We start from the raw sequence: 14,833 nt of genomic DNA, 5'->3' as shown, positions 1-14,833 counted from the left end.
TCTATCTTGATATAGTTTTTTCTGTATATAATTTAAGATCTAAGTTTTTGTACAGTCTGTAAGTGGTTTTTATAGCAGATTTGGAAGACTGAACTATGTCTATGCTCTGTATTTATTTTGGTGAAAAGTTAGGGTGCTGGTTTGATCCTTCTCAACAGAATGCGCTTCTTTATTTGTGCATTCAGGTAGAAAGAGTAAGATACAGATTGAAATAATTTCTTTATAGTTGATTCTTACAGAAACCTCCAAGTGCATGCAAAAAACATAGTTTTTGAAGTCAATAATTTATTTTTTTCAATGTCTTAGTAAAAAGGTAAATGTACAGAATTATTTTGTCTGATGTCAGCTGAAAATGTTGGCTAACTGAAAATCGTTCAATGAGATGATAAACAAGATCTTTAAATGTGCTTAAAAAATTTTAGAACCTTATTTGCAAATGGTAACAGCTGTGCACCTGAGAGATAGAAGGAGTGCATCACTATCTATGTAGGTAGTAGAATAAAGAACATATATAACTACCATCTGCAAAAAAATTTGCAGGTACAGAAGATGTAAATTACTAATGCAAAATGGCTCCTTAATAAGAAATGATCAGCTAATAGGCATAGAGAAATTGGTCAGTAATATAAAATACACCAATGATAATTTAGTGTCCTTTTTTTTCTTCAAATTTACATTTTATGTAGATTGTAATCCAGTGACACATCATCAGTGTGGAGAAGGAAGATGTATAACAGCTGATTGGGTATGTGATGGTGACCATGACTGTATAGACAAATCAGATGAGATAAATTGCTGTAAGTTCTCTTAATCTCTAAATTATTTTTTCTTCCATTAAAAAAAAATATTGAAATTAAAATTAAATTTAAAAAATTTGGGATAAGTAGTATATTTACTTGTGAGGAAAAACTGTAAGATTATTTGATTTCAGAAGTTCACACTTGACAAATGTCTGTTCTGGTAGACAGCTGCAGCAAATTAAACATGTGTTGCCATTGTTGAGAAGTACACTGCTTTGTGTTTCAGCTTCTTGTTAATTACAGAATTAGCTTTTTGTTAATTTTAATGTTCCCATTATATGAGTAAAAATTATGTGGTTTTTTTTTGTTTGTTTTTTTTTTTTTTTGAAAAGCTGAGTCTTCATATAAGCCTGTTGCTAATACCTGACTTGTAGTTCCAGTTTCTGTAGTTAAATATCAACACAGCTCTAGGGTATTGAAAACATAATGAAAAATGTCTCCTGATGTTCAATGCTGAGCAGTGTTATCAGCTCCTCCTAAAATAACTTTAGGATAATATTCAAAACTAATGCAGACCTTCATTAACCTAAGTTGATCAGAATATTGTCTTTCTTTTATTTTGTTGTCTCTAGCATGTCACAGCCAGGGTCTCGTGGAGTGCAGAAATGGGCAGTGCATTCCTAGTGCATTCCAGTGTGATGGAGATAACGATTGTAAAGATGGAAGTGATGAAGAAAACTGCAATGAAAGTAAGGATATGCCTCATTTTACTTTTCTTTCCAAACCTACCATTGACTTCTATGTTCTGAAGCTGTCTGACAAATTTCCTTGTCTTTTGAATAACATTTGCTAGGGCTGGTTGGTGTCTGCTTTCACCCAGCAATTTGTAAGCAGACTATTATTAGTACTTAAAAACATAAAAAGTTAAAGAAATGGAGGTGATATTTAGCATAGTATTTAGTTATCTGACATGATCAGTTGTTGCTTGAAATAATGCATATTCACATTGCCTGGAGCAGTCAGAATCTACTGTCACAGGAATTGGTGTCATTTGAGGAGGAATTTTCTCATGAAAATCCTTTTTTTATCACAACTTGGGAATCAGAGAAGGGATCTTTCCATTAGTAAACTAATGATTTAGTGTGACTAAGGGAAAATATATGACAGTATAAATTTTCACAGCTACTTGATAACTGTCTTATAATGGACTGTATGAGAGAAGAGGAAACCACACAATTTCTTGAGCCCCAGAACATGGTTTCCATAAGACACTCAGAAATAAAAGTTGTCATGTTATGATGAATTTCAGCATTTGAAGTTATTTTTCACACGTAATTATCTTACTTCTGGTAAGGTACAGGTTCAGATTGCAGCCTTTCCTTCAATACAAGAATTATTGAAGTCTTTCTCTTATGAATCTTATTTGAAAGAAATTAAAATATTTAACTTTATTAGTTAAAAAAAAAGCTAGTGCTGTCAGATGTAGTGGTGATAGTGCAAACTACTTAAAACTTATTAGAGTAGAACAGGCCTGTTATCATAAGATAAATATACAATGTGATTATATAAGCCTCATTTCTTTAGGAAACCAGTCTAGAAGAAATCCTTTCATAAACATTTCTGCTCAGTCCCTTCTGTTCATATAAAGTTCTTAAGATCTTCCTACTGCAATTTAAATATCTGCATTCCAAAAAATAACTGAGAAGCTGAAACACAGAAAATAATGTTTCTAGTTATTTTTCTCTGCTATTAGTGTCAACATCATGAAAAGGTCTTGTATGAAATTTCTTTCAGTTGACTATGGCAATGTAAAAACCCAGAACCAAGTTTTGTCCTCAGTTCTGACTGCACTTTCACAAAATGTTCAGGTTTTATACTTTGTCTTTCCTGATGTCCAGTCTGAGTCTTACACTATGAATTCTTTGATCCTCCTTTTCTCATGCGTAATCTGGGCTAGAAGTCAGTGGTGTGTTTTATTTTCACTGCTTTCTCCTCCTGTTCATGTTGAAGAATGTTTAAAAATCTTTTTTTTTGTAAGATGAACAGGTATAACTTACAAGATTCAAGGAATAGTATGGGGTGATAATTAATGATCTTGCTATATGCTAAAGGATCTTTCTGCTTGGCATTAAACTGCAAAGCTTTAAAGTATAAAATTTTTCCTTGTCTGTATTATTCATTCTTCAATGTGTAAAAGCTCTGTCCAATATTTTGCAGTATTGTGTAGAGTAAAATTCTTTATGCAACCATATTCTGTCCATTCTAATTTGCATGAGAATATGTTGTCAGACTTTGGACTTCATTCACCTTTAGTTTCTAACAAAGTCAATGTGAAAGGAAGACAATTCTTGTGCCTAACTTACTTCTACTGTATTTCTTATGTATTTTGTTATTTTCAGCCACTACAGAAAGTGTAATAGGACATACACTTACTACAAATACACTTACTACTTCTCTGCCCTACAAATCAAATAAAAAAAATCTAGATATGCTTAGCAGAGTCAGAGAAGTAAGGGCTAAAGTGATCTGGAGTATTGGTTTTGTTATAAACAGAGAAAATATATGAAATCAGCATAGAAATCCGAGGTCAAGGTGTAGTGACTTGTCACTTGCTTATATAAGGATACAGGGACCTTGTGTCCTAGTAGTGTATACACATGGAGATTACAAATGGCCATTGCTTTATCTATATCTGAATAAGAAAAATGTTCTCCTTCACTACATACCCTGAGGAAATCTAAGGTATAGCATCTATTAAGAATACTGCTTTCATTCATTTTGTGACAATAGAACTCTAATATAGATGTATTCACAGCTGGTTCTGTGATCCCTTCCAAACACAGAGTAGAGTGTGTTTATAGACACTCAGCATTGCCTGTGCTAGGATCAAAAAAATCTACATTGTGACACATGAATTTTTAAAGAATTGAGAAACTCTTCCATTGTGGGATAAGAAGTTGGAGACAATTTTAAAACATAATTTTAATGTAAATATTTGGGATAGTCAGAAGGCTTTGCCAACCTTTCAGGTTCCATTTTGCAATCAGATGCACCTGTAAAATAAGACAGTCAACTACTATGGCAAACAGAAACTTTTGATAAAATTCGGGTTTTGGTTTTTCTGCATACATCTTTAGGACCATAGGCTTTTTTGGGTTTCTTTTTGTAGTTTGTTTTTTAACCAGTCAAAGAAGGACAATAAAGCTCCTGCTCTGGTGACCTTTCTTCAGGATGTCTTGTATTGTCAATAAGAACAATTAGAAAATGAGAAGCAGATCAACTGAATGTCACTGAAGAATAATTCTCAGAGGGTATTCTCTTTCAGCTAGGACCTATTGTTCTTTTAAAAATATTATTTACCTGACTTTTCATAGTCTGCTAGAGGGTCATAATAAATGTCTTGCAGAGACCCATATCTCTTACTCAGAAACTGGGATATAAATTTTTATATTGAACATAGCGGTAAAGAAAAGTGAAATTTGGACAGTACTGTGCACCTTTTTTCCTTGCAACACATCCTTACTACACTTGAAATGCTGTAGGATAATTATTCAACTATGTAGAGGAAATACATAATTGTTACAGAAACAATGCTTTTTCTCACCACTACACTTCAATTTTTTTTGTTGGTTTGGTAAATAATTAACTAAATTTCTGTTTCCCTCAGATCAAACCCTCTGTCAGGAGGGAGACCAGAGGTGTTCTTCCTGTCCTGATACCTGTGGAGCTTCTTTCTGTGAGATGAGAAACAGCCAGACAAACTGCAGTAAGTAGGTTATGTGCTTCATAATGTCACTGTTATAGGGTGCTTTATAATGAGGATGCAGGTTAGGACACAGTGAGTAATACTTTAATTTACTAGCTAATGTGCATTTGCATTGATTAAGTTTTGAAAAGGCTAATGTTGAAACAAAAGCGTCATCATAAATATATATATAACATTTGATATCAAGGTTTTTTCCTTCTGTGAATTTTTATATATTTTTAATGGGTGTTTGCATTTGCACTTTTTCTTAGCATTTAATGACATTCAGTGTCTACATAAAATAAACTACATAGTGTAAGTGTAAAGCAGAACCTACTGGTTTATTTTCAAAATATAAAAAAAGCCACATGTTGCTGCTGTATTTAGTAGTCTGGAGGATTTTAGCCCCTTTATGAAGGAGTCATTTTGATATTCAGACTGACAAACTGAATTGTTCTTCTGATCAGTACCATTGTAGAGTATCAGGGTCTTTAACTCTGTGTATCCTCATATCTATGTCCTCTACTATACCACTCCATGCAAGGCTCCTGTACTAACTGTGCACTTGCTTCTGAAGAGCTGTCTTTCCGCTAGTGCAGTGCAGCAATGTGAGCAAGCAATGGAAGTACATTTGTCTAGGTTTTGAAACCGGGGCAGAACTGTATTCAAAATTATTCAGAATTAATTAAAACTTGCTGTTAACACAGTCACATCAATTCAGGTCACCTTGGCACAGGAGCAGGCTTGGCTTCACTTCTGTATGAATGTGTAGCTGTGATTGCTTTGTGCTGCAGTTAACTCTGCAAGGTATGGTCTGGTACTATATGGTAGCTTGTGTGGATAATGTTATTCCATTTAGGATGGAATGGATATGGAAAGGTCAACTAGTCCAGACTCCATAGTCTCTCTAGAGTTGTGACTACCACCTACAAGTGTTTGTTAGAGACAGGCATCATTCATGCTGGGGTCTTTAGATGCTGCTGGAGTAAAGATATAAGATACTTTATTAAATATAAATGCTTTATGTGTGCTTCTATTAACACTTTGCCTAAGTTTTTGTAAAGGAACAATCTTAAGTACCACATTTAGCATTAGAAGGAAGTTAGGTTACACTTTTGGTCAACTGTCTCAAGCTCCTGATCAAATCAGTGCCAATTCAATCGTGTTGCTCATGACCTTTTGCAGCTGAGCTTTGAGTATCCCTAAGGTCAGAGATTACAGAGTCGTTTTGAAAGATCTGTTTCAGTGTTATGCCACTCTCATCATAAAAGCCTATTTTCCTTATAAGTAACTGAAATTCTCTGCTTCACAACTCGTGTCTTGCCTCTCATCCTATTCCTTCACACTTCAAAGAGTCTGGTTCCCTTTGCTTGATACCTTCCCATTAGGTAGCTGTTTAGAGCAATAAGATCTCTCCTTAAAGATGATCTCCCCTTAAAGATGATCTTTAAGGTCACTTCCAGCCCAAACCACTCTGTGATTCTATGATTTTTGATATGTGATTTTGACATGAATTCTAAAACAATATTCCTATTCCATATCATGGGAAACCCAAAAGCTTTTTAGTGAAGATGTTTCCTGAACACATTATGGGCAATTGTCTGTAACTCTTAATGGGAGTAACACATAATTAGTCTTCTGGATCATCTGTCTTTCTCCCTTGCTGGTCCAGTGAATATTTAATTGCTTATACACAATGGAACAGCAAGACAGTGTGGGAGAGATTTTTCTTGAACAACATCTAGAAGAACTATTGTCTTTTATCATGGTATTTTTGTTATTCATGTTTTGATCAGAGTTATTTCATCTTTGGTAAGAAGTGAGAGTTCTCATGAAAAGTTTCAGTTTTGACAAACCAGTACTTTCTGGCCCAATAAATATTTGGTTGGAAAATTCCAAACTGTGGCCACATTTCACAGTGATGATGGATGTTCTCCATGTGTGATAATGTCTGATAAGTTTAGGCTGGCATTATATTGCATTTACAACATATTTAAGATAACAGAACAAATATATATGAATCATGTGAAGTTATATTTTCTTCCAGAGTAGGCAAATATATGCAGTCTTAGATAAAATGACTTTTGAATAGTACCTTTTTTCATGGAAATTTTCTCATATACCCAGACTAAATAAATTTAAATCATTTCAGATTGTTCTCATTGTTATATAAAAAGTGAAATTTCAGTCTGAATTAAAGTGAAATTTTATAGTCTTCTGTTGTGGTGGAAAATTGAAAAACTACATTTCTGACTTCCAGTTTGAGAAGAAATACAAAAGCTGTGCAATTTTTTAAATCCATAATACTAGAACAGTCCAGTATTTGTTGGGATAAACTTCTGTAAGTTGGAAAATTTTTGTATATATATTATATATATACATATATATATATATATAATCATATAGACCTGTAGCTGTTGCATTCATTTTGCCCTTGCTAATCATTCTCTTTATTATTAATGATGTCTTATCTGAATTAAATTATTAGCAGGTAGACTGTGTCTTGCTCAGTGCTTGTGCAATACATAACCTAATTGTCCCCATTCTTCCTTCAGATCTTGGTATGCAAAAAATAAAATTAAACCCCAAATCCTATATTCTATTTTCTATCCAGAGAAATTGTGCAATTTCTGTCATTAGAGGTTTTTCAAGACCTGATGGAATAAAACCTTGAGAAGCCTGACTAGTCCTCAGAGCTGACAGAGCTTAGAGCAAGACATTGGACTACAAACTTTGTGAGATCCTTTCCAACCCCAAGTATCCAATAATCTCTCTCATCATAATTTTGTTGCATAATTGTACTGTCAATATGAAGTGTGTTATTGGTAGCATTGTAAGTACACCATTAGGAAGTGTGTTGCTAAAAAGGAACTCTTGAAAATAATCAGAAAAGATTATTGATATTTTTTATTTGAAAAGAAGAAATCTGTTTTAAGGGATGGTTTATTGTACCATGTTCAAGTTAAGATGTTTCTCGGGAAGTTAATGCTTCTTAATAAGGAAATATCAGTCTCTTAATAGTTTGTGAGGTAGGCAGAAGTCAAACCCACCTTTACTGGCATGAAAACTCATATGGGATCTTGAGCTATGGAACTTGTTTCTCATGCCTGAGAGGAAATCTCCTGACTAATAAATTTGTTAAATATGTATGTAATTATTTCTGCTGTATTTAATGAAATCTTACACCATTTGTGGTTTTGTTTGTTTTCTTTCTGCGAAAGGTCAGTGTGAACCAATTACCCTGGAACTTTGTATGAACTTGCCCTACAACTATACTTACTACCCAAACTATCTGGGCCACAGGACGCAGAAGGAAGCCTCTATCAGCTGGGAGTCTTCTCTTTTCCCAGCCTTGGTTCAGACCAACTGCTACAAGTACCTGATGTTTTTTGCCTGTACGATCTTAGTACCGAAATGTGACCCCCATACAAATCAGCGGATCCCACCTTGCAGGTACTATACTATACTTCATTTAATTCTTGACTTTGTCATATTATCTTTTCACAGTTTTATGCTTCCACTGAAAATGCCAGAAATTTTGGGTTGGAATTCCGTAGCAAAAGGCAGAGAACTATATTTTATAAGATCATTAAATACAGTTCATTACATGTGTTTGTTTAGCATCTGAAGTATTCAAAACAAGGAAAGGAATGACAGTTGATTTATTTTCAAAATGTATATATACAATAAATTAGACTATTTCAGTTGGAAGAGACCTACAGTGATCATCTAGTCCAACTGCCTGACCACTTCAGGACTGATCAAAAGTTAAAACATGTTATTAAGGGCGTTGTCCAAATGCCTTTTAAACACTGACAGGCTTGGGGCTTTGAACACCTCTCTAGAAAGCCTGTACCAGGGTTTGACCACACAGGAGAAATGCCTCCTGATGTCCAGTCTAAACCTCCCCTGGAGTGGTTTTGAACTATTTCCATGTGTCCTATCACTATATCCCAGGGAGAAGAGATCAGCACCTCCCTCTCATTGTCCCCTCCTCAGGAAGCTGTAGAGAGCTTTTCTCCAAAGTAGACAAGGCCAAATACTCTGCACAGGAGATTCCTTTCTCCAGCTTTGTTGCTCTCCTCTGGAGGTGCATTTAAGGACCTTCACATCCTTCTTAAATTGTGAGGCCCAGGGCTGCACACAGTGCCCAAGGTGAGGCTGCAACAATGCTGAATACAGCGGGATAATCAGCTCTTTTCACTGGCTAGTAACACTTGTGCTTGATGAACCCCAGGACACAGTTTGCCCCATTGGCTGCCTGGGCATGCTGCTGACTCGCACTGAGTCTGCTGCCAGCCAGCACTCTTTCTGAAGGGCTGCTCTCCAGTTTGTGCCCAGAATTACTCCATCATAGGTGCAGAATCAGGCATTTGCTCTTGTTAAATTTCATGTCCTTGATGATGGACCAGTGCTCCAGTCTACCTAGATCTCGCTGCAAGGCCTCTTGTTCCTCAAGAGAGTAACAGCACCTCCTGTTTTGGTATCATCAGTATCTTGCTAATGATGCTTTAAACTGCTGCATCCAGAGCTGCTGCATTGAGCAGGATTGGCCCTAAAATTTAACACAGAGGAACAGCGCTGGTGACCAGTCACCAGCCAGATGTAGGCCTTTGCACTAGGACTCTTTGAGCTCTGCCCTTCTGCCAGTTCTTTAGCCACTGCACTGTGAACCTGCTGTCTCCACTGTTGGGCAAGTTGACAAGAAGGATGCTGTGAGCTTTGTATGAAGCATTTTCCATTTCTTTGTGTTTGATTAGAATTGCACCACTATAAAAGGCATTTAAACACAGCATTGATTAATTTCATTTGGAACATGAGCATTTACAATAGTTCCTTATTTAGTACATGACTTTATGAAAAGTTCTATCTAATTCCTATTGACAACGGGCATTTTAATGCGTGTTTACCTTTCTAAATTAGGAGTGCCACATCATTCTGAATTACTGACTAACTTATGTTTTTTACTTGTCAGATTAACTGTTCTTCTACCCTCATCAAGTAACATCACTGTACTTTTTAGAGGCTGTATTTGTTAAAAAAAAAAAAGGCTGATTAATTTTTTTTTTTTCATCTTCATCTCTAACTTTGTCTGGGGATTATTAACTTCCAGTATCTGGGAATTTCTAAGGCATTAACCCAGTTACTTTGTGCAATTCCACTTTATCTCCTCAGGGCATTATGTGTACAGTCTAAGGAACGCTGTGAGGCTGTTCTTGGGATTGTAGGTCTGCAGTGGCCAGAAGATACAGACTGCACTCAGTTTCCAGATGAGAGCTCAGACAATGAAACTTGTCTAACACCAGATGAAGATGTAGAAGGTATCTCCTATACATATAACAGCAAATTAAAGATTTAAATAGGTTTCCAAAGTCACTGGTGTCTGTTTTTTTCATACCTTCTTTTTAGTTACAATATTTAAACTGTGGAAATTATTCCAAACTGAGTTTCATGGAATTTGGAGACCTAAAGTTTGCAGATAATTGGAAGTTTTCATAAGAAGTCTATTTGAAGGAATGATCAATTACCCTTGATCTGTAAAAGTCAGTGTTTTGAGATTTGCTGCCAGTACCACACCTACTGCTTCTTGTGTTTAGATTTCAACTTTTTTATCTACTTAGATGATCTAATAATCCTTTAAGCAGGAGGTAGACCATTGACAGTCTCCAAAAGGCTGATTCACTGGTTGTTGATCATCTTAGCTCTGAAACAGATATTCCTGGAAAATCAATGAAAAGGGAAAGGGAGTTAGTATTATTTTAGAAAAACTCTAACTAATTCAGAGTTCTTATTAGAGTTCTTTTGCGTTCACTTACAACTAGAATTTTATGCTTATTCTGGGCCTGCTTTCTACTGACTACTAGTGTTGGTTAGAAAGTATTCCCTGGGAAGTGTAAATATTTTGTGGAAAAGCACATGAAACAAAAGAAATTAAGTGTCTGAGAATGTTTAAAATGTTTGTGATGATAAAGTATAAGTGATTTTCCAACTTAAGAGTTATTACAATGTGCTGAACTCCTTAACTTCTCTTCCAGTCAGTGTTGAATCCAAGAACACCACGGGCCAAGACAGTAGGCATTATCAACTCAGTCATTTTCATAATGAACTATTCTTAAATGTTGGCAGTAAAGTTCACATACTTTCAACCATTAGAATGTAATTTTCCAAGGGTTCCAGTTTAATTGATGATATTTCTGGTACAAATGTTTATTGAATCTTAAAATTTACCTGAGGAACTGCATAGTATTAAACATCTGAGGGATTTTTCAGGAAGGAAAGAAAGAAGGCAACATATCATGGAGGTTGTCAGCTACATGCATGATGTGAAAAAAAGGGAAGGTTTGTCAAAACCATCTAAATAAAGCTTTCTCATAGAATTGTAGAGATACAGAATGGCTTGGACTAGGAGGGGACCTCGTACCAGAAGGGATCATCTAGTTCAAACCCTCCTGCCATGGGCAGAGATGTCTTCCACTAGACCAGGTTGCTCAGAGCCCCAACCAACCTGGTCTTGAACACTTACAGGGATCAGACACCTTCAGGTTCTCTGGGCAACTTGTTCCAGTGCCTCAACATCCTCACAGTAGGGAATTTCTTTCTAACATCTAATCTAAAGCTACTCTCAGTTTGAAGCCATTCCCCCTTGTCCTGTCACCACATGCCCTTGTAAAACATTCCTCTCTATCTTTCTTGTCAGCTTCCTTCAGGTACTGGAAGACTGCAATTAGCAACCTTCTCTTTTCCAGGCTGAACAATCCCAGTTCTCTCAGCCTTTCCTCACAGGAGAGGTGCTCCATCCCTCTGATCAACCTGGTGACCCTCCTCTGGACTTACTCCAACAGCTCAAGGTCTCTCCCGTACTGGAGACCTAGAGCTGGATGCAATACTCCAGTGTTGTCTCACAAAAGCAGAGTAGAGGGGCAAAGTCACCTCCCTCAACCTGCTGCCCACCCCCCCTACTTTGGATGCAGCCCAGGATACAATTGGCTTTCTGGGCTGCAAGTGCAAATTCGTGGCTCATGTCCAGCTTCTCATCTACCAAAACCTCCAAGTCCTTCTTGGCAGGGCTGCTCTCAATCCGTTCATGCCCCAGCCTGTATTGGTACGGGGGGTTGTCCTGGCCCAGGAGCAGCACTTTGTACTTGGTCTTGTTAAACCTCATGAGATTCCCATGGGCCCACTTCTCGAACTTATCCAGGTCCCTCTGGGTGGCATCCCATCCTTGAGGTCTGTCCACTGCACCACTCTGTGTTGTGTCATCTAAAAACTCGCTGAGGGTGCGCTTGATCTTTTCATCCATGTAATTAGTGAGGATATTAAATAACTGGTCCTAGTATCCTAGTAGATATCCCCTGAGGGATATCACTCATCACCGATATCCATTTGGACTCTGAGCCATTGACCACTACCCTCTGGATGTGACTGTCCAACCTTATCCACTGAAGAGTCCACCCAGAAAATCCATCCCTCTTGAATTTAGAGAGGAGATGTTTTAAGGTACCATGTCAAAGGTTTCACAGAAGTCCAGAAAAATAACATCTGTAACTGTTCCCTTGTCCACTGATGTAATGACTCCATGGAAGAAAGCCACTAGGTTGGTCAGGTAGGATTTGTTCTTGGTGAAACTGTGCTGGTGTCTTGAATCACCTCCTTATCCTCCATGTGCCTTAGCATAGCTTCTAGGAGAATCCATTCTATGATCTTCCCAGGCATAGAGGAGAGGCTGGTAGGTCAGTAGTTCCCAGGGTCCTCTTTTTAACCATTTTAAAGATGGGTACCTCAGACTTCACCTGACTGCTATGACTTTTCAAATGTCATGAAAAGTGGCTTGGCAGCTACATCAGCCAGTTCCGGGTCCCATAGACTTATGTACGTTTCTCAGTTCATCATGAACCCAATCTCTACTTAGACTGGGAGGCATTTTGCTCCCCTGTCCCCATCTTGCTGTCCATCCACTTGAAAGGTGTACAAGGAGAGGTTGCCATTGAAGACTGAGGTAAAAAAGTTGTTGAGTATTTCATCCTTCTCCTCATCCACTGTTAACAGTTTACCAGCATTGTTTACTGCAGAAGGTTTCACCTTTGACCTTCCTTTTCTGGCTAACATACCTATAGAAGCCCTTCCTGTTATTCTTTGCATACCTTGCCAAGTTCAGTTCCAGCTTCACCTTGGCCTTCCTTTCCCCATCCCCACACAGCATAACTTCACCTCTATATTCTTCATGTCCTTGTTTCCACTATCTGTGCATTTGCTTCTTTCCCTTTAGTTTGACTAGCAGTTCCCTGCTCAGCCATGCCAGTTTCTTGCCTTCCTTGCTGGATTTCTTGCTCCTGGGGATTGATAGCTCTTTCACTCAATGGAAGACTTCCTTAAAGATCTTCCAGCTGTCTTCTGCTCTCTTGTCCCAAAATGGTACTCTGAGTCACAAGCAGTGGTTAATTTGAATAGACACCAAATTGTCTTTTTTTTTTTTTTTTTTTTATCCTGAGGATATATCTTTATATATTCCTTATACTCATTTCAGTGCATCTCAAAACACCACAATGGTGAGAAGATTAGCTAATCCATACCCTCAGCCTAAATGTTGTATGCCAGTTATTTGTCAAAGCGGTGAGATCTGACAGAGGGCAGCATGTGAGGAAGAGCTCTGGAACACATTGTTCCACCCCATTCACAGCTCAGTTATTAAGAGTCTTGTATGCTACAGAGTTCCAGTCTAGTGTCGCATAAGCTTTTTATTTCTCTCATTTACCCTTCTAAAACAGCCACAGTGATAAGTAAGTGCCCATGTCATGATTAAACTTGAGCTTATGGAGAATTGTTTCTCCCTGTTTCTTGTCATTGACAGAATGCTCACCCAGTCACTTCAAGTGCCGTTCTGGGAGGTGTGTCCTGGCATCCAGAAGGTGTGACGGTCAAGCTGACTGTGAGGATGGTAGCGACGAGGACAGCTGTGGTAAATAAATTCAATGAGTTGGAATGGAGGGTAGCTGCAGCATTAGAAAATGAGTTTTGTTTTTCCTTCAGTGTTGGATTTTTAAAAAGACAATGTCAGTAAAAATACTTTAACAAGAATTCTTCTTGATCAATGTGAATACAATTATGATATTTGATAATTCAGATTCTGCTACCCATATTCCAGGATGTTCGACTATTCCTTCAGTAAACAAACTAAAAAAATTCTGCAGATTTCATTCTTTTGATGTTGCCGGAGGTTCTACTGGTAACTCCCTGCCAGATTAAATCTTGAATCCAAAAATTTTTTGCATTTATACATGATAATGTTTTTACTGTGATGTATTGAAAAAAGGTCTATGTTGCTGAAGTGGATTCTGTACCGCTAGGTCAAGAATCTGCTTTCTCAAACTGGTCAACCTCAAACTCTAAGTGCAAGCATAGAACCACAAAGTTATTCCCCAGTATGTTTCTGAGTTTACTTATAGTAGAGATGCTTCTGACTTTTAACCAAAGGGGATGTATTGAACTTGAGAATAATCAGAAAATCTCTTGGTCACTGCCAGCACATGCTGGTAGGAGAATTTTGAGAAGGAAAAAGGAATTTAAACTATTTCTTTATGTGACTAAGGGGTAGCCTCCATGGAGGTCTGCATGCACACCTGGCATCTCTAGGGGCCTTTCTCTCTTTCTTTCTTTCTTTCTTTCTCTCTCTCCTTCGTTCCTTCCTTCGTTCGTTCGTTCGTTCGTTCGTTCCTTCGTTCCTTCCTTCCTTCGTTCGTTCGTTCGTTCCTTCCTTCCTTCCTTCCTTCCTTCCTTTCCTTTCTTTCCTTCCCTTCCTTTCCTTTCTTTCCTTCCCTTCCTTTCTTTCTTTCCTTCCTTCTTTCTTTCTCTCTCTCTCTGTCCTTCTCTCTCTCTTTCTTTCTTTCTCTCTCTTTCTCTCTCCCTTTCTCTCTCTTTCTCTGTGTCTCTACATTTTTTCTTTCTTTTCCTCCTTTCCTTCCTTTTTTCCTTCTTTCTTCCTCTCCCCCTGTAAAAAGAAAGAAAGCAAGCTCTCTGAAATACAGTTTAATACTTGGTGATTTTCTTGTCTGGATTATGAAGGAAAGTCAGAGGTGATGATCACAGTGTCTTTCAGAGTTTGTCATCTCTTTACCTTTGAATCAATTGTCCTCCCTTACAAATATTCTTTATTGCCACCAATTTTGAACTCCTTAGAAAACTAATTGTTATGTGTCTTTTAGCATAATTTTTTTCTCCTAGACATTAACATATGAAATATTGTTCTAATATGTAACATTCATTTCTTGAGTGGACCTCTCTCTGTCTCTATAGTCTAGACAGAATGTGACAAGCAATCAGCAGAATTCTTATCAGCTTCTATAAATATGGA

At 37.3% G+C, this 14,833-nt stretch overlaps 1 protein-coding gene across 1 annotated transcript in view; it reads left to right on the top strand.

Moving 5' to 3' along the window:
* CORIN (corin, serine peptidase) overlaps positions 1-14,833 on the top strand; it is a 114,152-nt gene that overhangs the window by 72,292 nt on the left and 27,027 nt on the right. Inside the window, exons 8-13 of the mRNA XM_027899838.1 lie at positions 687-797; positions 1,373-1,489; positions 4,408-4,506; positions 7,707-7,938; positions 9,661-9,806; positions 13,334-13,441. Of these exons, the coding sequence (XP_027755639.1) occupies positions 687-797; positions 1,373-1,489; positions 4,408-4,506; positions 7,707-7,938; positions 9,661-9,806; positions 13,334-13,441 (813 nt within the window). The remainder of the gene's footprint in view (positions 1-686; positions 798-1,372; positions 1,490-4,407; positions 4,507-7,706; positions 7,939-9,660; positions 9,807-13,333; positions 13,442-14,833) is intronic.

This window comes from Empidonax traillii, unplaced genomic scaffold, assembly GCF_003031625.1.
Source record: "Empidonax traillii isolate 1590-97213 ecotype Southwest subspecies unplaced genomic scaffold, ASM303162v1 scaffold690:size337178, whole genome shotgun sequence".
Classification (NCBI taxonomy): Eukaryota; Metazoa; Chordata; class Aves; order Passeriformes; family Tyrannidae; genus Empidonax; species Empidonax traillii.
This window is presented reverse-complemented; position numbering and strand designations above follow the sequence as displayed.